We start from the raw sequence: 27,477 nt of genomic DNA, 5'->3' as shown, positions 1-27,477 counted from the left end.
ACCCGGACATAGAAAGCATCCCAATGCCATGGGAGCCACAAGTAAGTACTGATTAGTCCTAACTAGCAAGTGGAAATATATTTCAGTAGTATCTAATTATGGTATAAATTTGGTTTGAGACACAGATTTAAAAGCTAGGTTTGATATGAAATAGAAGATTTATGTTTTTTAATTAGTATTTTAGAAGCAAAGTTAGGGTCTGACAAAACCCACTCAAGTCACCAGGAAGACTCTAGCTTAAGTAGGCTTTAGATCAATTCCCTGGTGAGCACAGGTGTTCACAGTTGCCATCACCTTCACAATGAGTCATTAAAAGACAAGTTTCTACTTTAGATTGCTTTTCGAACACAAAATTCAAAGCCCTCACATTATATGCAAATAGAAATATTCACTCAAGATGTGTATAAATATAAAGTTTATTCAGTATAGTGTTTAGAAAAATAAGTTCACATCATCTCAGAATACAAATAAAACACTTAATTGTCCAGGCACAAACCCCTATTACAGTACAACAAACATACATACTTTAGAGCTCTTTGGTTGGGTAATTAAGCACAGATATGTTTGATGATACACTCTGGGGCGGCATCATCTAACAGTGCAGTAAAGACTTCTGATTATTCCCTCCTCTAATGCGTACATTCCGCTTAAGTTCCATATTTGTTGTAAGGCACAATAAACCCCTATCGCAGAAATAACTGGTTAGTTCTGGACAAACAGTACATGCAGCAAAAGAACAAACATCCTCTGAATGTGAATCCCAAAAGTCAGAAGATTCACGCCCTCCTTGAGTTCAGAAATGTAAGAAGCTAGTGTTAAATTATATGAAATATACAAGTAAGGTATAAAATATCCTTCAAGATAATAACTGCTAGGAGATACAGGAAGACTTCAGGTCTCCTTGCTTGTAAAATGTCATTACTTCTGTTTCCAGAGTTACAAAATTACTGTCCTTTTTATGATTTGAGATGGTTCTTGACCACAAGCGCCAGGCGATTCACGCCCCTGGGAGTCCTGCACAGGTATTTCATACGGAACTGAGGGAATGCGCTCTCTTGGTTGTTCATCTGCCCTCGCTAAGAGAAGTGTGCAGGCACTGGGAATCCACGTACAGGAAAAGCTCCTGTGCACACAGGAACAAATTTGGCCCTGCTTAATTTAACTGAAAATAGTTATCGAGGTGATTTTGCAGGATTTGAAGTCAGAATCTGTCCATTATTGTCATTAATCTCAGATTGATAGTAATAACAATAAAAGATGGCTCCAGCCTTACTTCTGGGTAAAGTAACTTTCTGAATGCGTCTTCCTGAATCCACAGGCAGGGTAGAGCAGTAAATGGAAAGAGGTATATGCTTTCAATAGACTGTGACCGTTTGGTTATAACTGAGTGTCAGCCTTGTGCACTGGTTCGTACTGCCACCATATAGCGGGCCAAATCCATCCCTGACCCAACTCCAGTGAAATGAATGGACCATATTCTCGGCTGGTGTGAAAGGACATTACAGTCAATAGAACTGTTCTGGTTTAGCCCAGCCGAGGACCTGGCCGATAGATGTCCGTGATTTATGTGTCTGAAATGTTCTCTTAGGTAAGACCACAGGAATAATGCTGCAAATAGTCCAGACAGAGCATTCAATTTAATATATATCTGTTTCTCTGAAAAACTCTGGGCAAAACAGATGCAGCTTTAATTAAAAGTAGTAAAAAGCAAAGGGTTTTTTAACATCATGCTTTGTAGGAATTTGCTTAAACTTTAAGCGTATTTTTTAAAGCTGAGTCTGGGACAAGAAAAGTAGCAGAATTTGGCAATGTTTCCTGTAAGATTTCCAGTGGACTTACAAGTTACAAACATATGTGAAGTTAAAACGATCCTTTATTCTCATCCATAACAGAGAGGGAGGGAGGAGAAGGAACATGCATGCCAGATAGACATACCTTCCATTTAAACAACAGAATGTGATAATAAGGACTGTCTGTGGGGCTTGAACACTCACTGCCATTCGCACGTGTGGGACAAGAGCATCCATATCCCCTAAACACCGTGTAAAATCCTCAGTTTGGGAATCAGTGGAGCAATGCCTTATTTACAGCAGCCGAAGATCCGGCCCCAGATGCTTTTCGGGGCTTTGTGTACTGTTTATTTAGAGCAGTTAGCCTGCTTGCTCAAGGGCCACGTAATAAAAAAACCTGACCCTTATTTTACAGTAGGAGTAAAACTACTATTTAAATATTTATTTTAAAAACACTGTACCGTGCAATGAATCTTTATATTGTGCATATGTACCTGCAGAAAACATGAGGTTACAACTACATTATCTGGAGGGAATGACACTTATTTTCAATGGCAGAAAGAAAGAGTAAAACATAATAATAAAATAAGTTACTTGATATCTGGAAGACTAGAATAGATTAATCTTACTTTGTCCCAAACCACTGCTTTTATGTACATCCTCCGCTCCCACTGAAGAGTGGGAGTCTCCTATAAGAAGTACCAGACACTCCAAGATACGCGCCACTGTAACAACATACACAGTTTTCACATCAACTGTGCTGCAAAGCCATGGAATTCAGAGCCTCGGTAACACAACAGATGCAAAGGAGGAAAAATAAAGAAAAAAAGTAACAGGTACTGGCGTAACACCACAGTCTTTTCAGTTACGAGACCTGATCGCGTCAACAACTGAGAGGGTGCTCTGAAATACTCTCTAGCTTGCCTCCAAATCTAGTCCGAGCTTCACAGACGAAATATTAAGCCCCAAACAACTCCTTCAGAGCCACGCACACGTTCTCCATTAATATGACAATGATACAGGGTTCTTCTAATTTTCCAATAACGGTTGAACAAATTCATGCAAAGCAGATACAGCTACTGTTATCGTCATCATCATCTTGGTTTTATGGGCGAAGAAGAGGTGGAAAGCAGATTGCTCATGCTGGAGCCCAGCAAACAGATAAACAAGCAAAGCAGAAAGGAGAACTCTGGACTATCTGATTCCCTGCTCATGCGGAGATCCCCTGAATGTCAAGGGAAGTTGTGCCAGAGGAACATATAGCTCTATGTCCTGCTTGCGATAATCTCCACTTTAAAGCGCTTGCCTTAAACACCCTTTTTGCTTGGGAGCACATGGGGACAGCCAACTGCTTGTGGGCTGCTTCTGTTTGCAGAGCATCAGTGACTCGGTACAGCTGCAAAGTACATGCTTTGCACACTTGCTCTTCCCCTTCCCCGCAGCCCTACGGAGCCTGGCTCGCAGCGTGGACTCCAGTGCCTACCAACAGAGCTCCGCTTTGAGGTTCCACAGAATACCTTTCAAAATACGCTGTACTCAATATAGTGCAAAACAACAGCGAGGGTGCCTACGCCATGCCCATGGCGCACAGAAACGACCTTCATTCCTCAAAGGCTTTCCACAGAACATGTTAACAACCAAGACAGAAAGAGACTGGGATGTGCTACCTCTGTTCTCTTTCCTTTCCGTTTTTTTGTCCTTTACAAATGATCTTGTTTTATCCCGAGCCTGATTCGGAGCCCACAGAAGCTGATGAAAACATTTCCCATTGCCTTCCAAAGGCTTCGGATCAGGCCCCTGATGAGGACGAATACATGCTTTAGTTACTGGATATATTCACATTAGGATAAAAAGTAACAAAACCACAAAGATTAACAGCATGTCATTTTTATACATCTGCATTCTTATTAAAGCTTAAGGATGTGCTTTTCCATGCTACAAAAACTCCTCTGGAGGAAAGGTAAGATCTGTTCCACCTGCCCAGGAGCCCGCCTGCTTCTGCTGTCCCTGGTGCAGCATGAAGGAGAGAAGGGAGACGAGACCCATCCCCAGCCAGGCAGAGACTGCGGCTGCTCCCATGAGCCTGTTGGGCAGCTGCAATTCCCACCATCAGCCCCCATGCTGCTTATTCTGGAAGGATATATAAATACACATTTAAGTGCACTCCTGGATGGGGGCCTGCTTGCTTCAACAGCAGCTGAAGCCCTCCCACACGGGGTATTTGGCCAAGGGGTCCGTGTAATCGTGGGGCTCCCTTCCCTGGCCTGCCCATCCAACCTTTCCAGCTCATCTGCCTGAGGCTGGAGCCAAGACCTTTCCCTCGGCACGACGGCTCTGCCCATGGTCCCTCTCTGGACTCCTGCTGACGTGCTGCGGAAGGACCTATCTTTGGCTCTCTGCACCACTAGCAAATGTCACCCACGATGACTGAAAGACTTAAAACTCTTCTTACTCATGCAAGTAGGGGCACCAAAGTCAGCGGGGCTACTTGCAGAAGTAAGGCATCAGGATTTGGCCCTGAGGACGGATATTTGCAAATCAGTGTTTTTATTCCTCCTGCCACTGTGCTTTATTAACAAAGATAAGGCCACTAGGAAGAAAGGCACGTGGAATTCTGTAAAAAATACACAAAAAGGTTCAACTAATTTGCAAATTACTAACAAAACAAACAAAAAAAAAAACCCTGAACACAGAGACAGAGGGGATAGAGACAGGGACCTCCTGGGTTTGTGAGACTGGGAGTTCATTTTCTAGTTTCAGTGTGATTAACATTTTGCTTTTACAGTCTATTGCTTGAAAAACTACAAAAAAGTAAAACCTTGTCAGAAATAACTACGTTTACTTCCTGCTCAAACAATAAAAATAAATTAAACAGCCAGAAAACGTTTTCCTTTTCAATGCATTCTGTCTAAAGTGAAAGGGAACATAAACCATAAATAAAATCCATTGTACTAATTTAAAAAAAAGTCTCCTTTATGAGAACTGAAACAATATTTACATTCATACTGGAGAGAAAGCTTCCGAGTTGCATAATTAGAGTTTCAAATGATGCTTTTTCTGGTGCACTGACAAAATGCTAGCTGTAGCATTTAGAAACCTGTAAATGTTTGATGTGAGATTTTTGGTTTGAATGCAAGTCTGCTGGAAAAAAGCAAACACACCAGTAACAATATTACTTATGATTTTGTTTCGTTTCTTAACCTCACACAACAAAAGCAGCCGGTGAGGTATCGTCTAGAGTTCCTTAAAAATGTCTCAATGCCCATGGACTAGAAGTAAACAGCAAAAATGACTGCATTGTTTCTACCTTTTTGGAGCGAGATTTCTGTCTTCTATCTAAAGTTAGGAGTGTATACTTACTGTTGAGAGTATGTCGTACTATGGAGAGTCTAGTTAAATTATCAGGGTAGTATCTCTTAGCCAAACCTGTACCCATTCACTCGGTACTTGCCTGGCGCTTCCTTTCTCCTTTAATCTGCTTAAAAGAGAATACTGCATGCAAACCAAGTGTGGCAACCTAATTCCATTGCCGGAGATTCCTCTGTACATCGATTCAGACCATTTAAATGTTCTTCTGTTTTCTTTAAATGAAAAAAAAAAAAAATCAAAACAAACCACCAAACCAAAAAAAAACCAACCCCACTTGGTGCTTGTTAGGGTCTCAACAGGAGACTTATCTATTAAAACAGAAAGCAAGAAAAAAAAGTTACAAGTCTTGCATATCTTCATCCATCTGAACTGTCTGCAGTTTGGCAAGTTCTTTTTTGTCCGTTTCCAGTTCTTCGCAAACCGTGTCAACCATGTTACTCATAACATACTTGGATTTCGAATCCAGCATCATTAAATTGCCAGTTGACTTACTCTCAGAACTAGGTAAGAAATTCTCTTTGACGTCAGGTACTGCTTGCAGAACTAACCTGTGCTCTCTGACAAAATCTTGATGTACTTGTGCAGATGGGTGGCTGACACGGTCTCCGCTTGTAGAAACTATTTCTCCAAGCGCAGGCTGTGCTGTAGAAATGGACAACAGATCTTGACTGGTAATGAGGGAACAGTTCTGAAGGGTTGCATAGTTAGTGTTGCTGATAGATATCACGGTAGAGGTACTGGTCACGGGTGATGACATGGGCTGGCTCTCCGAGATACCAGAGTTCAGTTCTGCAGCATTTAAAAGAGTTGGTGGTGTGAGGGAAAAATTATGTGAGGGCGTTACATTCACTAACGAGGAGGCCAGGGACTGGAGTCCTCCGCTGGATATATTTTCAGAAGACATGTTTACGTTTAGTTGTGTGTTCTGACTGACCGGCATCAACTGAGAAAATACAAGGCTTCTTTCCAGTCCTTCTTGCTTGACAGAGCCTACTGCCTGGCCTGAATTGGGAACCGTATAAACAACTGCACTCGGAGCAAGGGGGCTGAAGAAAACCTTTCCTTGCTGCACTGTTGAAGACTCGGTTGTAAAAGTTCCTCCGTCAGATGTGCTGGGATTTACTGAAACATTACCTAGAGAAAGGGAAGCAAAAGAAAGGAAAACACGGATTATAGCTGGCAAGAAGCTGTGCAGGCATTTTGTCAAGACGTTTTAGTCCTTTATGTTTGCAGTACCCACATATGCTAATATTTCATGCAACAGAGAACAGCATTATTTTTAACAGGTGAGACAAACTTGGTATGAAGAAATAAAAGCTGTTAACAGAAACTGCTTCTAGAGAAAGGAAAAAAAAAAAGGGTTCTGGTATATTAAGTATCTGTGAGACTCTCATTAAGGGGCAAACAGTCCCTGGCCATGTGATTAAAATGAACATGCTCTGGCCTTCACTAGTTGCCACCACTCAATTTCTATCTAAGAATAGAAGCATGAAAAGCTATTAAAGATAGTTCAGTGACAGACTACAGCTTGTGTCGGGGAAATTGGAGATACGTCACATGAAATCCACTACTGCTGGGCAGAACCTACCTGAGGCAAGCCCTGCAGAGAAAGAGTCAAAACCCAGTAATTTCTATCAGGTTAACTAGGTAGTCCGTCAAGCATTCAGATGTATCGCCTTTCACCTTGCTTTATTACATATCTCTAAAAGCCTAACACTACCACATCTACTGCCCGGTGTAAAGCCACCCAGCAACAGCCTAAGTTCGCTGAAAGCCATGGCAACGCTTGTGCGACATTGTAGCTAACCAGAGCAAGAAGTAGTGGGCAGAGAAGACCCCAAGTTGGTTTTACTAGACATGTCATGCAAGTTGTTATAATCCTTCCTAAAATAAGATAAACTGCCTCTCAGGACTGGGTCCCACTTCAAACACCACTTTTTCTCAAAAGCAGTTTACTTCTACGTTTAAGAGGCTAGAGTTGGAGACATCTGAAGTTTTTTAGACCAGCACTGAAGATGCATTTCTCACCTGGGGAATATTTTAGCTCCCTATTAATTTTCATTAATCAATGATGATTTTTTTGGAAGCAGTTACTTGTATGTGTAAACTAGAAGAATAAAGCAAGGCAACTTGAAGTTACCTGGCAATAAGATATCATTTACTGCAGCTTACTTAAAATAACCTGCAGCACGCTTCACTTGGAATAGGCAGGCAGCTATCCATCCTTCTCGCGCTAAGAAAACCAAAAAGAAATCAAAGCACCAAACAGGGATCTGGACTTTTCTCTGCACCAGACTAGACATATGGCAAATCATTCTCCATTGGAAATTGGTGTTTTTAACAATGGGGAAAATGTTCAGAGAGGAACTTTCTTAGGCCTTTCAAATACAATAATCCCGCACTACTTAAGGAACAGAACTTTCTCCCCTTTGCTGGCTGTCAGTTTATGCTAGGAACATGTGGATTAAATGGCTTTTGTAATTACAGGTGGTATTCAGACTAAGTGTCTTCTCTTTTTCATCTTGGTTGAACTATGTACTGATAACTTCCAGTGACCGCAAGTGCCACGTTTTAGGATCTTATAATTTTGTGCCCACTTAGAATGTGTTTGTACAGCTTCAGTGTTCCTCCCCACCTTTAACAGCAAGAAAAATTCACTCCCTATACACGCTTAATTGAAATAAGCTAACATGAACACAGTTTGATTTTCATTACAGTACCCACGGCTCCCAAAACTAGGGAGATTCAGTCAAGTTTAATCCTTTTCATAACCAAAGATACAGCTGCTAATGAGTAACAAAGCTGTTCAGTTGTGCTTTATAACTGACCAGCCTCAAAACAAGGAACCAGAACTAGGCTTGTGCTCCCTGGGATTCTTCCTGGCTGGCGGCAAGTTTCAGTCTATGGTATGTCAAGACAAACTCTAAAGCAAGCTTGGGGAGGAGCCTGCACACTTGGCACGTGAACCTGCGATGACATATTTCCCTTAGACTGAGGGCAGTTTATCCAAATACGCTCACGTTTTGTATCTGTGAGCTATTGCGTATTTCTATTGTTTCCCTGCAGTTTAATCTTTATCAATAATCAGAGAGAAAATGTACAAGCGTAACTGCTTGGTCTTGTTGTGTCTATAGTAATTTAAAATTTATTTTTATTAAATGCTTTGGTTAGAAAAAAAACCCCAAAAACCAAAACAACCACCGCAAGAACAACAATGGTAACAGTTTCCAGCTGCCACAATTTTAATTTTTAGAAACCTTCCCATTAAAAGATTTTAGTGGCAAATGGGGAATATTTTGAATTACTGAAATGTGTAAAATTTACAGATATTTGTGAAGACTAGTCTCAGAGACTTCTGAAAACACCATGAGATGAAAGGGGTGTAAAATACCAGACCTCCTTTTCTCTGCTCTTCGCAGAGGAGCTCAGCCTCATGTAACAGTCTGCCCACAAGCATAACCTACTATAAAGGCAGGCAAAAGGTATTATTGGATGTACTGCGTGTGGCTGTGACACAATGCTGGTACCTTGGAGGAAAAGTACCACGGCTTCTAAAATGCCAAGTGTGCCCAATACCAACTCTTCCTCGTATCTCTTACTGTAACAGACAGAACTTTTACCTTGTGAAGCTGCCACAGAAACAGGAGGCAGCTGCAGAGAGGAAAAACCGATGCTTCCGTTCAGCAGCTGGCCATTTGTTCCTGAATTGGGTATCTGGACAATGCCATACTGGTTTATTTGGACAGGAGCAGTAAAAGTAACTACGGAGCCTCCATCTTGTGAAGCAGCAGTTTGTACGCTTTCCCTTTTCACCTCTGAGCTTGGTATCAATCCCGGGAACGAGACCGGGATGTTGCTGGGGCTGAAAGTGGCTGCCGCAGCACTGGGGACCGAAGCCTGAAGGAGTTTGAAGTCCTTAACATCTTCTGATGCAGATGACAGTATGTCAGTAATGGACACCCCGTTGCTCACAACACTTGACGTGGTTTTGGGCGAATTTAAGGTAACTGTCTGCGAAGCCCCCACACTGAGTCCATTGAGAACGACACCGTTGGGTCCCTGAAGAAAAGAGCTACCATTGAGAAAGACGGGAGAGGTACTGGCAGGCACGAGGTTTCCATTCAACAAGACACCAGATGAGCTCAAGGCTATTTTAGTGTTTCCGAGCTGCTGCATGTAGACGGGCTCCATGTGGCCGGGAAGGCTGAGGCTGGTAACGCCGTCAGTTGAGCTGGAGAGAGGATGGGGAGATAAATCCTCCTGCCCCTTACTGGATTCATCTTCTGTGCTAGGGTTGCCGTCTGACTCGCTACGGGAAAAGATGGAGAGATGACATTGCATTACCACGGTGTGCCAGCGAGCTCCGCGCTAAGGGGAACTCCTTGCTTTGGTACAGTTTGTAAGAGTTTTCCCAAGTAATTTTTTTTTCTGTGTTTTGCCTTCACAAGGCACTTCAAATGGATTTCAAGTCAAGGGGGAAGTTTTTTAGTAAAGGACATATCAAACCAGCTGCTCACTGAGGACAAAATTTACAGACCGGGTTATGGACGTGTAAATAACTTCCCTCTCCCCCGGCCATCCGACCCGGGCGACCCAAGGGGGCTGCCTGGGCCCCCCCTGCGCCAGCCCGGGGTGCGAGCCCGGCCGCAGCCATTTGGCAAATGGCCGGGCAGCAGCTGGGGGAGGTGAGAGCGGGCCGGGAAGCGCCGCTCGCCGCCCCCGGCCCGGGGGAAGGGAAGGGGAGGCCCCGCGGGGGGCCGGGCCCGGGTGCCCCCAGGTGCCGGCGGAGGCAGGGAAGGAGGGAGGGCGGCCTTTGTGCCGCGCCCCACGGGGCCGCCCCGGGCCGCCGCCGCCGCCCCGGCCGAGCCCCTCCGCCGGGGTTTTTTGCTGACTGGTCCGCCCTCGACTGCATTTTTCGGTCGCTCCCTCCTTTCCTCCCTCCCTCCTCCCCCCCTCGGCCGCTCGCCCTTTGATGTGTCCCGCGGAGAGGGGGCCGCGGCGGCACAATCGCGCCCTTGGTTGAGAAATGCCTTGGGGCCCTCCGCCGGCCGCCGCTTTCCCCCCCTTCTTTCCTCCCCCTCTCTTTCTCCCTCCCTTCCCGTCCCTGGCGCGGGAGAAAGAAGGAGGGGGGGGGCGCGGCGGCGGGGAGGTCACCTCCACCTGCCCGCCTCACGGCGCCGAGCCCCAGCCGCGGCCCCTCCGCCCGCGGGGAGGGGGGCCGAGCCCCGGGCCGGGCGGAGCGGAGCGGGGCCGGGCGGGGGAGGCTCCCTCGCCCCGCGGGGCGCAAACGGCCGCGGGGCCGGAGGCGGAGGCCTGCGGCGGGCCGAGCCTGGTGGTGGTGGTGCCGCGGACGAGGCCCGGCGCGGCCGGCCCCGCTCCCCCGCTGAAACCCGAGCCCGGCCCGCTCCCGAGTCAGGTTTCAAAACAGAGCGAGCGGCGGGACCCCACACCCCCGCGCGTCCTCCGGCCGCCGTCAATTATTAACTCTGTCAGGCGCGACAATTAAATAAAAACAAGGGGGGGGGGACGACGACACACGCTCCACAGCCAGCCCCCGTTCCCCGCCCCGGAGCCCGCCGCGTCGCCCGAGTCCCCGCGGGAGGGGAAGGGCTGGGCGCGGCGGGAGCGGGGAGCGAGGGGAGGTGGAAGGGGGCGGCGGGGGCCGGGAAGTTTCCCCGGACTGCCTCGCCGCGGCTCCGCATGCCTGCGTGCCCGGGCCGGGCGTGTGTGTGTGTGTGTGTGTGTGTGTGTGTGTGTGTGTGTGGGGAGCGGGGAGGGGGAAGGAGGGGAGGACGAGGCGCACCGAAGGTAAGCGCCATGTTTGCAAGGGAAGAAAGAGCTGGGAGAGGGAAGGCAGGCGGGCGGGAGAGGGGGGCGGGGAGGAAAGTTTCCTCTCACCTTTTGGACTGGGTCTCGGAAGGGTTGCGGTCCCGCTGCCTGCGGTTCTTGAACCAGTTGCTGACCTGGGTGAGGGACAGCCCGGTGATCTTGGCCAGGTTGCGCTTCTCGGCCGGCGAGGGGTATCGGTTCTGCTTGTAGAGCTCCTTCAGCGCGTTGCGGGACTTCTCCTTGAAGCAGTACACCGTCTCCTCGCCGTCCCAGATCGTCCTGGGCAGAGGGTATTTCCTCCGCAGCCTGTACTTGTCCACCGCCCCCAGGGGTCTGCCCCGGGCTCGCTCCGCCTCGGTGTAACGAGCCTTGTACCAGAGCTCCTGCAGGAGCGGGTGGTTGGAGGAGTCGAAGTTGTGGCTCTCCAGGATGCTGTAGAGCTCGGCGTAGATGCCCTGGTGGAAAGCCACCAGCGCCCGGGCTTTCATCAGGCTCTCGTTGCCACGTAGCAGATCGCTCGGGGGCAAAGACCACAGGAACCTAGCCAGGCGGTCCAGGTTCCCACCTTGCTGCAGCGCCTCGCACACGCAGGCGACGTGGTCCGGGGAGAAAGCCAGGGGGGTCTGCGAGGAGGAGGAGGAGGAGGAAGAAGAAGAGGAGGAGGGAGAGGAGGCAGCATGGTGATTCCTGGCCAGGAGTTCCGTGTGGAGCAGTACCTGGTCGGCGGCTCCCTCCTCCCCGGCGGCGGCGGAGCCTGCGTGCTCCATGGGGAACGGGGCCGCGGCGGGAGGGGGCGGCGGCGCGGCGTTGAGGGCTCCCGCCGCGGCCCCCTCGGGGGGCACCTTGCCGGCTTCAGAGAGGATTTCCATCACATTTTCCTGCTTGATCTCCACCGCGTTCGTGATCTCGTCCGTGGGGGAGGCAGAAGACATATTTCGGTTTGTTTTCCTTTTTTTTTTCCTTTTTTTTTTTTCCCTTCCCCCCGTCCCCTTCTCCTCCTCTCCCCCCTTCCTATCTCTCCGCAAAGTCCACTCCTCCTCCTCCCGCTCTCAGCCGGCTCTAGCCGATCAGGTTTCCTCCCGGCCACGCAATAACCATTAAAGATAGCTGCTATAGCAAAGTAGTGTAAACGGGCTCCTCTCGGCGGCTCCCCCCAACGTGACTCCCGGCCCCGCTGCAATACTATATGGCACCGCAGCCTGCTGGCCCGACCGCGCCCGCCCATTGGCTGCGCCGCGCCGGGGGGGCGGGGGCTCCCGCGTCTCCGCGGCAACCGTCAATCAAGCGGCCCCACTCCTCTCCTCTACTCCCCCTCCACCTCCACCTCCACCTGGAGCTCCGCCGCGGGGCCGGCACCGGGCCCGGCTACCCTCACCTGCGCCGCCGCCAAGTGCCTTTCCCCGGGAGGAATTAAAACTCTCAGGGTGCGGGAGTTACCCGGGGTGAGGTACGGTGCCTCTCCATGGCCGGGAGCTGGGAACCCCGCGGGGGAGCTACTGCCCCGCAGCGGCCTCCTGCTGAGTGTTCGTTAGGCGGGAGCGTGGTGTCTCTCCCTCTCCCCCCCCCCCCCCCCCCTTACAACTGGAGCTCTCGGGCCGGGACAGCCTGCCCGCCCTCCCCGCCCCAACGCCAGGCAGGTGCTGCCCGGGCGCGGCTCGTACCTGCTGGTCCCGGCCCTCCCCGCCGCCGGCCAGCTCTGCCTGGTGGCAGTCGGGCCCGGGAGGGGTGCGGAGAGAGCTGGACCGGGCCCCCGCGGCGGGCGGAACGCGCGGGGCGGCGGGCGGCGCCGGCGGGCCCCTTTGGCGGCGGCACCGCGCGGCGGAAGGGAAGGAGGGAAGGAAGACGGGAGGGAGGGGGAGGTGGCGGCGGCGGCGGCGGCGGCCATGGATGACCAGGGCTGCCCGCGGTGCAAGACCACCAAGTACCGCAACCCCTCCTTGAAGCTGATGGTCAACGTCTGCGGGCACACGCTGTGAGTGGGGCCGCCGCCCCGCCCTGAGGGCGGCCGGGAGGGGGTACACGGGGGCGGTGAGGGGAGAAGCGCCCTGGCCCGGGGCTGCTCATTTGCGGGGGGACCCAGCGGCGGGGCCTGAGGGGAACGGCCGCTTCCCCGGCCCGTTCGGGGGTGGGGGCGGCTCCGGCCGCTCAGCCCGGCCCGGCGGGGCTCCGTCAGACCCGTGGGCCGGCCCCGGGCCCCCCCCGCCGCTCCCGGAGGCAGCGCCGTCCCTAGCCGTCCCGTTTGAGGCCGGGGCTGGATGGTGCCGTGGGGCTGGGGCGCTGCCTTCGGCTGCTTCTCTGTGGGGAAAGTCTCGGTGGGGCGAAACAGAGGGGCCTTGTGGGGTGCCGGCCCCTCGCCCCAGGGGTGTGAGGCCTCGGAGTGTGAAACGGGGAGCGTGGAGCAAAATACGCTTCTCATCGACTCAAACGCCTCTCACTTGTATTTAGTAATGTGCCTGGATACCTAAGGGGGGGGGGGGATGCGATTTGTTTTGATTTTTTGTTGCGTTAGTTCTCCTGAATGCGGAATGCTTTGTCAGAAGGTTTGATGCTGGTTTAAATGTTGGAAAATTCTCTACTGAACCTGTGCTGATCCTGTTGTTTACTCATTTGGTGTTTATTTTTTGCAATGCGAGTCTCAACCTTTTTTTTCTTTTTCCCTGAAGATGAACACTGAGATAATTCCCACCACTGCCTCTGGCTGATTTAAGTCATAGATAGCCTGAACTCATTCACTTTCAGATCTGGATGCAGTATGCCTGGAAGCTTTAAGGGCTCTACTCTAAATTCTTTCTAGGTTCACATGACAGAAACCTCATACTATATTAGCAGCCCTTTCTGGTTTTTTTTTTTTGTTGTTGTTTTTGTTTGTTTTTTGTGCTGTTCATCTTTCCTGTGATCTTTCCTTTCTCTGTCCCAGCTGAAACTAGGACAGTATGTTGAGCTGTTTATATTTTTAAACTACATGTGAACTACATTCAAAAGGTGCAGTCTGAAAGCTTTACCTACCTTGATACAGTGTTGTAAGTGAACAGGATGAAGGAACTAGATTGCAACAAAGGATTTATTTTTTTATTACCCTATTTACAAAAAAAAAAAAGCTGTCATCTGGTTCCCTGATCCTGTTCTCTACAGCCACGCAAGCTCTTCTGTTGCCACGAGGGAAGGCGTGTGGGAGAGCAGCAGATGATCTTCTGGCAGTGGTGGCATAGGGAAGAGAAGCAGCCGGGGCACCTCTCTGGTGACAGTGATGCTGGCTGTGTAAAAGTGCAGTGTTAGCTGGAGTTAAAAGTGTAACACCCACATCTAGGCAAGGCTGTACAGCTTTAAAGTGATGTTTCTATCTTCTATTCCAGTGAAGATCGAAGGACTAGTGGTCTCGATCATCTTCTGCTTTCAAGCTCCTCCAGAGTCACTTCCAGCAGAGGACAGCATGTTTCAGTTTGCTCTCCTTCTTTGGCTCTCAATATTTTATTTTGAGGCTGAGCTTTGCTTGAGAAAATAAATCATATTTTGTGCTTTACAGGGTCCAGCTGCTGCTACCTTATTTGGGGTTGATGTCCCTGTCTTGCTTTCCTTGCTCCTTCCCAGCTGCATGAGGACTGCCTCTGCTTCCCCCAGCTCTTGTTGTTAGCACTTCTGCATTTGGCAAGTGTTTTATCTGAGACCAGGGAGTCAGTGTGGCCTTGGGTTGAGCCAGCCGGGTATCTCTGTGGAGCACCTGCCAGGAGAGGGCTGTGCAGACCTGCCCAGACTGACCTTACCTGGACCCAGCAAGGTCTGTTAGTCACTCCTTTACCTTCCCAGCCAAGGGTGTCTGCAGCTGGGCACCGCTGCTTTGAAGCGTATGTGTATGAGGGTAAAGTTGAAGTCACGGTGTAAGAAGGATCTCTAGATTTCTTTGTTTTTCTTGTAATTAAGGACAGGACTCTCCATCTTGATCTGGTTCAAGTGGGTTGCTTTTCCTCTACAATATCCTTCCAATAATGCCTTTAAGGTTGTGTGTTTATTGTTATTTCCATATGATGTTACAAAGCCTTCGTCCTGTAAGTTGTTTCTTAGTAATGGTTAATAAATTCTCATAATAACTGGCTTAGAAGCTGGAAGCCTAGATGAGGCACCTGTAAATGAAATATGAGGGGAAAGAGGGGAGGTAGTTGGCATTTGTTCTTTCATAAATTCACTGTGTTTCAGGCACAAGGAAGGAATGTCTAACTAGTTCTCAAAGCAGATAAGCTACCATAAGCTTCTGATGAAGATTTACCTTTCTTAGGCATCTGTCCCAATAGTTTGCTGTTCTTACCATTGAAAATACTTCCCCTAATTTCTAATCTAAATTTACTTGTTATAATTTAAGCATTTAAGAATTCTAACATGCATTTTATATACCTTGTGAACTCTTTTATTACACCTCTTCTGCAGCGACATGTCACATGTTTTGGGGGCTTTCTCTTTGGTGTTTTCCACACTTAAATCTCATTCCTTCAGTCTCTTCTCTTGAGTGATTTTTTTTTTTTTTTTAATATACATCTGTGGGCTGTTCTAACTGCTTTTCTTGAGGCTTTTTCCACTTGGTTTGCATTTTTCAGGAACGCTGGAATGGGACATGATGCTCCATCTGAGTCCTTAGTACAACAGGCAGAGTCAGAATTATTTCATGTGCTTTTCATATTATATCTGCATTTCCTACATCTCAGTAGGACAATGAGTCTTTAAGTATTTTTTACTTTTTTCAGGGATACTTGTGATCTATGTTCAGCATAAACCCCAGATTCTTTAGCACTTTACCACACAATGTATTTCTGGGCAGAACAGTGTTTAACTTTGCCTTCCATGTTGTGTTATGTGGCTGACTGTCCTTACCTATTTGCTCTGTCAAACTATATAGCTTCAGGTGACTTTCACACTTGCTTCAAGTGACTTTGGATCTGAGTCCCTCCATCAAAGTGCTTGTCCCAGATTATCCTCTGTTAACTTAAAAAAAATGACCTTTCTGTCCTGATACTTTCCCGTGTGTAATCTGTGGACAAGATGTTTTCTGGGAGATCTTTGAAGTCTTTGGTTGTGACCACAAGAAATCAAACTGAGACAGAGCAAAATATGGAGTTGGCTGCAGTAAGGTCCTTGCTAAATAGGCTTCTCCCCACCAAGTTACTTTTTGTGATGGTGGAGAATGCTAAAAGATTAGAGGCATGTGAATGGGCTTGCTACTTTTTTCTTATCTGACTGAAATAATGATAACTTATCTCTGGGTGTGAGTTTCTAACCCTCTCCCAGTACTTCAGTGGGTACCATGTTTGTTCAGATTATATGACTGTCAATTTGAGAGTGTCAGAAGTCCAGTTAAACCAAAACTGTATTGCCTCTAGTTGCTGTTTTGCTACCTATGTTGTTACTGTGTCATTGGAGGAAATTGTTTGTTTGATATGATTTGTTCTTAACAAATTGTGTGTTGGCTCTTGCCTGCTTTGTTATCTGAAATATGCAGGGTATAGGTGGTTTGTCTGATCATTTATTTCAGCATCTTCCCAGGGTCTCATGATAACCCTGACTGGTCTATGTTTCGCTCTGTATTTGGTTTCCTGCTCTTTAGAGGCAGGTGCTTTTGACCTTCCTCAGGCTGATGGAACTTAATGCAGAGAGCAGAGATGATCTTTGATAACTGCTTCTGTCGGTTTTCAAAGGGTAAATATTACGCCTGCCAGATTTGAAAACCTTGAAGTACTCTTTTAATGCTGTAACCCCTGAATATAGACCATAGGTTTATGGAATACAAGTCCATTGGTTTATGGAAGCTCATTAAGTTGTCTGCAGAAGTCTATTGCCTTTATCATGCTTTGTGTTTGAAGTTTGCTGATAAATATGCACGGGAAATTCAGTCTTGACTTTGGCTCGGGAGGTTCGGAGCAATTGCTCCAACACGTTTCCTGGTTCTAGTTCGCATTCTTGCTCCTTTTGCTGTGATATGAGTTACACTAGCTGGATAATCCATCTCAGTGAATGAATATCGATGCAGAAAATACCCCAAGTGCTTTGGCATCATCTGTTAGAGATTTTCCTTCCCTTTGAATAGTGGGTTAACGTGCTTCTACTTCTAAATGCTCTGTCTTTCACTGCAGGCATTCTGAAGGAATATTTTCATGTCACCTTCAGTGTTGCCTCCTGCTAGTTTCCTTCCTAATACTTTAAACTTTCCTATTTTATTAACTGTTTGTGCTGTTCGCTTTGTGACCTTCAGTGATCTGATTTGCACTTGTGCAAAATCTCTTGAATTTTAAATCAAAGTCTATACTTAGCTGACATGATTTCTCTGTAACCTGCAGATATTTCTCCTGGGTTTCAGGTAGCTTGTGGTTTTACCATTAGTTCAGTTTCTTTATTTTGTGACTTTCTGTTTTGCCCTTCTGAAGGATTGTGAGAGTTGCCTTCTTATGCCTTCTGTCAGCCAAGTTGTTTTCACTTTTACGTTCTTAACCAGTTCCTCCCCTTTGGTTAGAATGAAATTAGAAGAGCCTTCCTTTTATCATGTGTGGGGTTTTTTTCCTCTTTTTTCTTTTCACCTCCTATATAAACAAAGTTAATCTTAAAGAATTTGAGAACTTGCTGGGCAACGTGTGTCCTGTTTGTTCCTTCTTTTCTGACAGATGCCTGCGGTGAAGGTTCCTCTTGCTATTAAGATACATGCTTTGGAAGATTGGCTGTTTGTTCTTTTCTTCTTTCTTACTTCATTTGAATTAAATCTCTCTCATCTGGGTTAGATACTATGTGTGAAGGTACCTGTGTTGGCCTCCCATCTCTCTTTTACTGTGACCTTGATCCTGCCAACAAATTTGTTCTGGATCTTAGCACCAACATATGCAGATAGCGTTTCTCCTCCCTTGTCCTTTGCTATCTTCCTGCGTCAGCATGCTTGACCCCACACTAGGCTTTCTCCTAATGCCGTATGTTTGCCGTGTTCAGTTCCCCTGTGGCCAGTGGGGCTCCGCAATGTGTTCGTGTCTGCTTGTGGCAGGGCAGTGGTTGGCGTGCCGATAAGCAGAGCAGTGCTGCTGTGGAGATAAGGGACAGGCAGATGAGTGTGAGAGGATGAAATCGGGCATTGAGTCTTGGCTGTAAACATCCTTCAAGTTGGGCTTCCATTGCAGTTTGTTCCAGTGGAACCACGCCAAGTCTTACAACTATGGGAATGGTTTTTTGGGGAGATTATTTCTTAATATTTTGTTTTCCTTGGTTATTACTTCTTGACCAATATTGCCAAAAGTGTAATACCATGTGTTTTTGGCATTAGAGTAATGTTAAATAAGCCTTTTCCACTATAAATCTTCCCTGTCACTTGGAGGGAGGATGATAAATTAGCAGTTAAAAGTTGTTCTAGGATGGGACTTAGTATGGAAATGCTCAGTTCAAGAATAATGAATGTCTTTTAAAAGTTTATTTTCTTAAGTATAACAGAGGTTCAAGGCATCAGATACTTGGCTTTAAAGAGGCTTTTGTGCAGGGGCAAGCATGTCTAATTATGGAGCAATGCTTGATTAAAGTTCTGCAATGCATTAGTTTCTAAGGTGCGCTGATGGCTTTGCCTCCTTCTCAAAGTTCACTCTCAAGAATTACATTCAAAAGCCTTTGTGCATGCATAACAGTTTTTGATTATTCAGATGACTCCTAATGCCTTTTCTGAGCGTACAGATGCTGGGTGCATGCTTGCCAATGGAGTTGTAATCCACCTGGCTCCATTTGAGACCATGAATTATCTTTTACTCTGCCCGCTTGGATTTCACTGCCAGTGTTGGGTTTTAGCAGGCAGGTTAAGCATATCCCACTGATTTACTTACATAAGGAGGAAAGGAAATGCATCCACCAAAAACTGTGTTAAAAGAATGTTAAGGTTGTTACTGTAAACAGGACTGGGCAGAGAAATTTACTGTTGGCTGTAAACTTGGACCATATGGTCTCCAACAATCAGATGCAAAAGTCATAGGTAAAATAGGTAGTTGACTGGGGCTGCTGCTTCAGGTTTGTTGTCCCACTGCCTGCCATAGGGAGGAGGAGGGAAACTGGTATGTAAAGCTCTTTCTTAGGAGTCAGTCCTCCTGCTCCAGCTACCCGTGACCCATCTTGACTTGTAGAGAGAGATGTCTGCAGGCAAACAAAAGCAAAGAAACTCCCTTTCCTCCCCAGTGTCACGCTAGCTCTTGTGCTGTCTCTGCTAAGTGTCTTTCCTATGCTTGACATCTTTGGGAGTGAGGGGCACAGGTACCAGAGCAGCCTCCACAGAAAACTGATTGGCTTGATTTCAGATGCTGCCAGTGTAGTCTTTTTGGCTTTGTTTGTGTATTGCTGCAATCTTAGATGGTAGTTAATAAACTTGCTCTATTATAAGCTTTTCTGCTGTCTTTTTCCTGTCCGCAAGAGACTTACGGAAAGGTGTCTAGGCTCCTTGTTAATTTTTTTTTCTCCTTTTTCCAGAGGGAGGTGTGTTTATTTATCATTTAATTTGTTAATATGGCTTCAAAATTAAGTCAGTGTAACAGCGCTTACTATCTCTAGGCCCGGTGTTGTGTGGCTCAGGGGAGACATCAATTCAGCGAGTTGTGTTGCGGGGATTCTGTAATCTGCCCTGCACCCTGTTATTGTTGTTCTGGGGATTCATTAGGGAGTAAGTGCGTCCTCTGAGACTCTAATTGCGGTGCTAACGGCTGCTAAAACGAAGAAACAGAGGTTTCATTATTTGCATATTTATTTTAATGTTAGAAGCATTTGGAGTTTTGTGGCTGTCAAATTCCCTAGGAGTTGGAAGTAGGAACATCCCTGGTGAATTCGGGGGAGTGGGGTCTCATGCCAGCGCGTGAGGCTCGAGGAGTTGGAAAAAAGTTTGGAATCTTCTTGTTTAAACTCCTTCCAAGTGAAAGGGTTGCTTGGCTTCCTGCTGCATTCTTCTCTGCAGTGTGGTTCAAGAAAATGCCTTTCTTTTAAGATGGGGGGGAGCCCTGGAGATTGTGGAAAATAATATAAAACTGTATTTCAGCCAAGTGAGTTTGAGTGAAGAAGTCTAACTAGAGGTAGGCAGTGAGGATCTGTCAAACCTGTAACTTTTAACTTGAGCATGTGGGAAATAGATGCTTAAATTCAGAATTTAATTTTATTCAGTAAGCTTTTTTCCTAAAGAAAGCATTTTAAATGCAAGATAGGACATACAAGGACAGTGATACTGTGTTCAGGGCTGTCATTTGTAATGTAAAGGTTGGCAGTGATGTAGGTGATTTTTTTCTTTTAGGCCACCAGACTCCTGTTAGTACGGAAGCTGAGGTGCAGGCTCATGAGTGCAAGTGATATGAGTAGTGCTGCCTGAACCACTGAAATGCGCATGTGGATGTGGGACTCACGAATAGGCAGCAAGCACAAGGAAAAGAGCCACCAGACTTTGGTACTTGCTGGACCCTTGTAGGTGTTGATACAGTTTGCTAACCTGGCAGAAAATGAGAAGCTTTTTCGATAGGTTAATGCAGTGGTTTTTGGATTAGTGAGTTGACATGGCTTGTGAATGGTTAGACAGGCATCAGAGGTGGTGCAAGGCAATCTGTAGGAACATGTGTCCAGAAGTAAGGTGGGAAGATGGTTGAAGGAAGGTCCTTGGTCCTTTTTGTGGCAACATTCATTTAACTTGTGCTATTTTGTAAAGCTGCATGCTTAAAAAGCTGGCTTATCTGGGAGAGCAAGTGTTCTATTTTGCCTCTTAGGCTTGTTTTCTTGCTGTTCTTGTCATATCACATCTCAGATTAGACTCTTGAGTGGTAGATCCTTGCTTGCATGAAAAATGTAAGTAGTCTTGGTGGACTAAAGCAGATCGGGACTGCTTATAGCTAAAAATCTCAAGCACAACAGGAACTTTGTGTGTTCCTAAAAATGCCTGCTTTGCTTTGGGGAGATAAGTAATGAAAACTAAATAATGTATTTCATTCCCAACAGTTTACATCTTTGAGAGAATTTTCTTAGTTTTTTTTCTGGGTGAGTTGGGAGACACATGAGGGAAGTTTTTGCTTGGGTTTGTCAGATGTACAAACGTTAGGTTTGTTAGGTTAGGAAGTTAGGTTAACTGTGTTTGTTTGAAATAGTTGCACAATTGTAGCCTGTCTGCGTCCTCAAAGGAAGAAGCAAAATTACTTTTTCTTTTTAAGTGGAATGCATTCCCTCAAAGAAAGCTTTTTCCTGACTTCTTAAGGAATAAAAATCTAGGTAATCTTTCTTCTTTGTCTTTTTGGAGTTATTCCTGGTTTTATTAATTGGGATTAGATGCTCTCTGGACTCAGTTCCATCCCATTACTCTTCCAAAGTCTGAGTTAGTCATGGGAGGTGATTAAATCATTGCTGAAATACCCAAGAGGTTATTTCCTCCTGCCATCCAGTTTTGACAATGAATATTTGCTTTTAAATTTGTCACTGGATTGTGGTCTTAGTACTTCTGATCCAGTGGTGTTAATGCTTTAGTTATATTATGATTTTGTTTTAAAATTGACATATTTAGAAAATCTTTTTGTTGAGCTGTCAGTTGGCATGTCTGCTTAGTAATACTTCTTGTCTGCTTAGCAAAGCTTGCAGAGCTCTAATCTGCATTCCTTTATTCCATTGTGGTTCTGCTCTGAGATGTAACCTTGGCAAAAGGAAAGCTATTGTTTATAACCTGGATCTCCAGTCAGTCATTTGAAAAGTAAATTACTTTTCCTTGGTTCTGAAAATCATCTGGCTAAATCTGCAGCCTGGGATCCTGAAAATGGCTAATGGGTTTGGGTGCCCAGCCTGAGGAGTCTTCAAACATGCTTGACCCTTTTTTTGTGTAAATGTGTACCATTGTAAGGTTGAACATGGTAAATGTGCAGTATGATAATGGTCCAACCAGGTGTGGTAAATCTCTGTGGTTAAAATAAGTGCTTCTCAAAAAGCAGGTGAACACAGTAACCTTTTAAACAATTTGATATTATGTTTGGTTTTTTTTATTAATTGCATGTACTGCATTATAATTTAAGCTGATAATTCTGTGGGTTTGTGAGGAAGGACATCTGACTTGCTTCTATGTGGTTGCATTAGCTACCAAATGCTAATATGTGATATGCATAGATTTAACATTTATGAAATTAAGCAAACATTCCTGAGTCAACTTAAAAAGCATGTCATGGTAATTGTAAATTCTCTGCAGAGCAGATATGAAAGTGCCCTCGTGGAGTACTCAGAAGTTGCATTTGTGTGTGCATTCTTTGTCTGGGGCTTTGGTTATAGTTCTTCTTCTTTTTTTTTTTTTCTTCCTCCCCAGGACAACTGAAGGTGAAGTTTGAAGAAAAGCTAGGTCAGCATTTTGGAAATGGAATTGAGTACTCCAGTGTTCGAATCTGGTTAGGAAATTAAGAAGTAAAAAAATCTTCCTTGATAATAACAGGATATGGGACAGGCAGGGTGCTGAGCTTTCCTTGTGGACACTAAGTTTCATGTTGTCTGTTCCCTCTTTGGTTTAATGATATGCAGGAAACAATGGATGTTTCTTTGCGGAAAGGCCTCTCTGGCTGTAATAAAAGTCATAAGTACTAGTCCGAAGAACAAACTGAATTTTGTAATGACATCTACTTGGGTTTTCTTTTTTAAAAAATTTTTTGCACAAATGACATTTGACAAGACTGGATCTGAGAAAAGAATGTAACAGGAACTGCTGCTATGTATGACAAAATTAGACTTTAATTGTTGTAGCTAAGAATGTCTTCGATGCTCTGAAAATGATATTCTAGGTTGTTCTTCCTTTAAATATAACCTATTTGGGGGGAGAGAACATATTCTTGCAGGTTTTTTCATGTGGAATACAGGTAAGTTCAAAGAAGCAAGAACAGGATGCCTGTGCCACAAATGAATGATGAGCAAGTCATCTGGTCTGATAAATATTTTGGCTTTGAATTGGGAAATATGTAGATAGTGCCAATCACTGAGGCAGGACTGTGGGAACAGCAAAAATCATTAAGTTAACTATATGGCTAAGCATTTGCAGAATCCTGGGCTTAATGTGAGCATGACAAATTCTTTACCATTACAGAGGAAGATAAGTGGTTCTTCTGGGAGTTTGGAAGCAGTGGGACGGAGCAGAGTGAGGAACAGTTTGCTTTTTTAAGAAGAAATGTTGAGGTAAATGTTCCCAAGCCCTAAGAATGTCCTGCTCCCCAGTTTTTATTAGTGCTAAGCAATGCGGCCAGGCTGTCAGTCTCTCTGCCAGGATGGCAAAGAAGGACTGATGTTCCTAGGCAGCAAGAGGGAAGGGAGTGGTTCGGCTTATGTTGACACTTCCAGACTGCTGAGCCAGAATTGCAAACATTAGGTCTAATTGGGCAGGGAAGTTTGGCACTGAGGTTAGATGTATTGCACCGGCTGCTGGCAGAGCCAGGCTGAAGAAAGGAAGACCTCTGATCCCAGACGAGTAGAGGCAGACAGTCATCTTATGTCTTTGTCATCCTTACTTGCAGTGTGTGGTGTGTTTTCTGTAAAACAAACAAACAAAAAAAACCCCCAAAAACCTTCATGGAGATTAGGAGCTGAACAATCTGTAGGTATAACTAAGGACTGGATAATCCTTAGTGTGCATATAGGAATAGCCTTATGTAAATAGAAGAGTTCAAGTTCTTCTGGCACTAGCTGTCCGCAGGCTTAACAAGACCAAAAAATAGTCCTTACACACCCTGGACAGCGTCAGGAAGGACTGTCAGTGGCAGTTCTGTAGTTTGATAAGCCTGTGACTGATGTGCTGTGAACCGGAGATGGGAGGCTGCCTTTAAATCCTCAAGATCCCCTTGTTCCAGGAAAAAAAAAAGGAAGAGTTATCTTTAGTTTTGGGATATGATTGTGTTTGTAAAGGGAGAGAGGGAGGTTAACTGGACTGAGGGCACTGCCAGGATGATGTGATATTACTGTGAACGTAGTCATCTGGGCAGGGTTGGAGGAATTTAACAGCTGGAGAAATACTTGTCTCTTGAGCTTAGTCTAGAATTACTGTATTTGTTTGAACCTTTTTGTTTCCAGTCTTGCAACAAAACCTGGCCTGAAACTTTGTTAAACAAATCCTTGATTTCTATTCTGTTTGCTTGGTTTTGGGGAAAGGTAATATGGGATGGAGCAGCAGATGTGGCCAGAGTTAGCTGTCTCCTTGTGGGCAGCATCTCAGTGATGTATGAGTGGAACAGTGCCCCTTGGAGATTTGTTCCTTGGAGATTTGTTCCTTGGGATGAGGTTAGGGAACTCAAATTGCATGGGGTTCATGTGGGAACCTTTGCTGCCAACGGACATTTTCGAAAGGAGCTTTCTGTTTTGCAAGGAGCGTGTGTCTGGGAACCATCTCGTGGCTCTGGGGAGACTCTGAAATGCTGTCGTGGAGTCAAAAGGGGAGGTGGACTGCCGGTCTTATTTTGTGGCAGTAAATGAAACTGCAAAGGTCGTGAGAGGGACTGACTTGGAGGAAGGGATATGACTGCATGAGGGCTTGAGAGGGGCGATGACTGGGCTAGAGCAGCATTTAAGACTATCTGGGAAGGCGGAGGAAAATCTGGAGCTAAAGAGCTGTAGACGAAGTTGTGAGGTTCTGGGAGGATGCGTGCATGGGGAGGCGGTGGCTACGGGACAATCAGACATAAGGAGAGTGAGTGCCTCTGTGTGAGTGTAGCACGTGTGGTGAAGGGGTGTAGATGTCTGAATGGAAATTAGCTGAGCAGGGAGTCTGTGCCTTGATCAGAAAGTCTTGGTCAGGGGAAAAAGGAAGGACGCAGAAGGGGTTGGCACTCTCATATCTTGCTTTCCCTCATGGGGCTGGAGCAGCACCTGGGGTGTTTCAGTTACTTTACAGAGCCCTGGGGTGGAGTTGGCCAAGTTCCTGGAGCTCAGTGTTTCGCAGGGTCTCCTGGCTATGCCCCTCAGACCTTCTTGCAGGAGTGCAGGCTGTGTGCAACTGCTCTCTTGTTCCCCAGGAGCTGTGCTTTGTGCAGAGGAAATCCTGTATAGCGCTAATGCTAATCACTCTCAAATCAGGAATGTGAAATTTGGGCATGCTTCGGGCGTTAATTATAGTGGCTTAATTTCCTTATCTGGTAATGTGGGGATAATACTACCTCATGGTGGTTTTGAGAAGGTCAGTTATTTAATGCTGACTATGCATGCCAAAGAAAACTGGAAGGGGGAGAAAAAAGTAAACTTGTCAAAGCAGGATGTGAGCAGGGCAGAATAAACAAGGTCTGAGGATAAACCGGCATTGTCTGCATGCGTGCTGTTTGGGCATTGCCTATCCAGAGGGCTGAAAGAGGTGGCGGTCCTAACAAGTTGGAAGGAGCAACCCTACATCTCAGTTCCTGGCAGGCCATGCGCATTAACTGTAAGGAAAACATGTAAAGCCCGGGTCATATATTGTGCAGGCTTGTTAGAGGACTAACATGACATTGAGGCCTCTACTGTGCTGCCTGACTTGGTTGACATAAGGTAATGGATATTGAGGGGAGTGAATGGGGAGGAGCTGAGAACAGCCTGATTGCATAAGCCTTTTTTCCAAAGGAAACCAGGCTAATGTAATGTGGCGATATAATAAAATTATATCGTAGCGCATGACCACAAGAGGGATCAGACCACTTGAATTTTCACTTTTGCAGTTTTGATTCTGTATTCTTTCATGTAGCTTGGTTATGGGTGTTTTACATATGGAGGGTTTGATTGTCTGACTTTGCTGATAGCAATACTAGAAATGGAGCTGAATGGTGGGCTTGTGTCTAGTTTTTCTCTGTCAGGGTTCTCTTTCTTGGTTTCAGCCTCTGCAGTAAAAACAAGGCTGTATTACTGCATGACTTAGTTTTATACTTCTACTTGCACAGAAAGTTAAGTCTTATAATTTGCTAGGTAAGACTTCATTTCAGATACTCTTGTTACGTCGTCTTACGTGAATATTTTAAAAAGATGACTGATTAAGTGAGCTCAGAACTGGTATAGAGTCTATTTCCTATGAGCTTGATTGTTCAAACATAATTTCTAGCTTTCTACCAATTCTCCTCTTCTGGAGCATCAATTGTATAACTGGCAAACATATGCAAGACAAATGCTGATCTTTAAAGTAATCATTCATTGAATATAGTGAACCCTAATTGCTTTCTCTTACACCTAATTAATCCAACATTTTATTTTAAAATCCATATGTTTTTTAGAGGTAGTAAAAAGATATTAAGTTGCCTGAAGGAGAATTGCCCCAACTTATTGCTACCTTGTGTCTTTCCTTCACAAATATAGAAGCAGCTATATCATTGAAAATTTAATGAAGCTTTCATCAATATAATGCAGTGCCTCTACGTTCTCTGAAACGTATTCATATTTAATGAGCTTCTAATTCTAATTTCAGGTAACAGGAACAACTGAATATAACCATAAATCTGACTTGTTCGTGAACAGCGTGTCCCATGTCATTTACAATTCGTAGTCATTGATGACCAATGTGGTAAAGCACGGGAAGGGTTGTACATCTGAACATCAGGCAGATGCTATTTAAATTGGCTTTTGACTTCATTTGGTAGTCTGTTAAACATGTTTTGTCGCAGACCTTTTTTTTTTCTCATAAAAGTCAGCCTCAGGAAACAGAAGCAATGACCTTAAAGCAACAAGGTGGTTGTCTGAGTATCATATCTGAGTGGTGGGTTGTTTTTTTTTTTGTTAAATTCTTAGCAAGTGTAAGGTTAGTTCCTTAGTTAAAAAGTACAATAGTGGGAAAATATTTTGGATGTGTGGGAGAGCTGGTAATACTGAACAAAATATAGAATTATATATAATTAATTACAAAAGATAGAAATAGTCTAGGATTAACTGTGAAAATATCCTGCTGCACTCTTGACACTGTAAAACTGAAGATTTCAGTGAAGCATCAAATAATGTTGCACTGCTGGGCTTGGCTGGAAGAAGCAGCAAGGCTTGTTTTGCTCCTTCTTACTGGGAGTGAATTGTAATGCTGAAAAGATGGCATTGTTTACCAAATTTTATGCAATAACACCTATAAGTACATAATTACATTTTCAGTTAGAATAAGAAACACAAATACTAAAACGTTGTTTTGATCATGTGAAAATACTTTATTGGTCTATCTGCATTATTTAATTTATGGTCCTTTTATTGTTTCTCATAATCATAATTGACGTTTATCCATTAATATTTAATTTGTGTTTTGTAGGTTAATTGCAGGAAAAGGCCATATATAATGTGATGCCACTGAATATAGAAACATAAAATTTAATAACCAGAAACATTCTTTGCTACACATAGTATTGCCTTTGTCATAATACAAAAGGCAATGCAGAGAATGGTATTCACTCCACCCCCTTTCTTGGCGCTGTGCAATTTTCTATTTATTCAGAAGTTTTTAAAAAAGAAAAAGTCTCAATATAGTACCAATAGAAAGCTGCAATTGCATGGCACATATTAATATCCTGTTGCTTTTGACCGTTCATAT

At 45.3% G+C, this 27,477-nt stretch overlaps 2 protein-coding genes across 7 annotated transcripts in view; one reads left to right on the top strand and one right to left on the bottom strand.

Moving 5' to 3' along the window:
- Positions 1-398: 398 nt before the first annotated feature.
- On the bottom strand, positions 399-12,556 carry SIX4 (SIX homeobox 4). Its single transcript, XM_064460979.1, has 3 exons — positions 11,058-12,556; positions 8,780-9,468; positions 399-6,293 (listed from the first exon to the last, which is right to left on the bottom strand). Exons 1-3 carry the CDS (start codon positions 11,918-11,920, stop codon positions 5,497-5,499), a joined length of 2,349 nt encoding a protein of 782 aa, XP_064317049.1. The 5' UTR covers positions 11,921-12,556; the 3' UTR covers positions 399-5,496.
- A 247-nt stretch (positions 12,557-12,803) lies between these two features.
- Positions 12,804-27,477, top strand: part of MNAT1 (MNAT1 component of CDK activating kinase) — a 125,653-nt gene continuing 110,979 nt past the window's right edge. For 3 of the 6 annotated variants that reach the window (XM_064460991.1, XM_064460993.1, XM_064460988.1), the window contains exon 1: positions 12,859-12,960. Coding sequence is in view for 2 of the 6 variants with exons in the window: in XM_064460987.1 (XP_064317057.1) it covers positions 12,872-12,960 (89 nt within the window). In the remaining 4 variants the exon portion in view is untranslated. Of the gene's footprint in view, positions 12,961-27,477 lie in introns of all 6 variants that reach the window. The other 3 variants (XM_064460987.1, XM_064460990.1, XM_064460989.1) reach the window with 3 other exon arrangements.

The sequence above is a fragment of the Phalacrocorax carbo genome, chromosome 9, assembly GCF_963921805.1.
Source record: "Phalacrocorax carbo chromosome 9, bPhaCar2.1, whole genome shotgun sequence".
Taxonomy (NCBI): domain Eukaryota; kingdom Metazoa; phylum Chordata; class Aves; order Suliformes; family Phalacrocoracidae; genus Phalacrocorax; species Phalacrocorax carbo.
The sequence above is the reverse complement of the archived record's forward strand: the minus strand, read 5'-3'. Positions and strand labels throughout refer to the sequence as shown.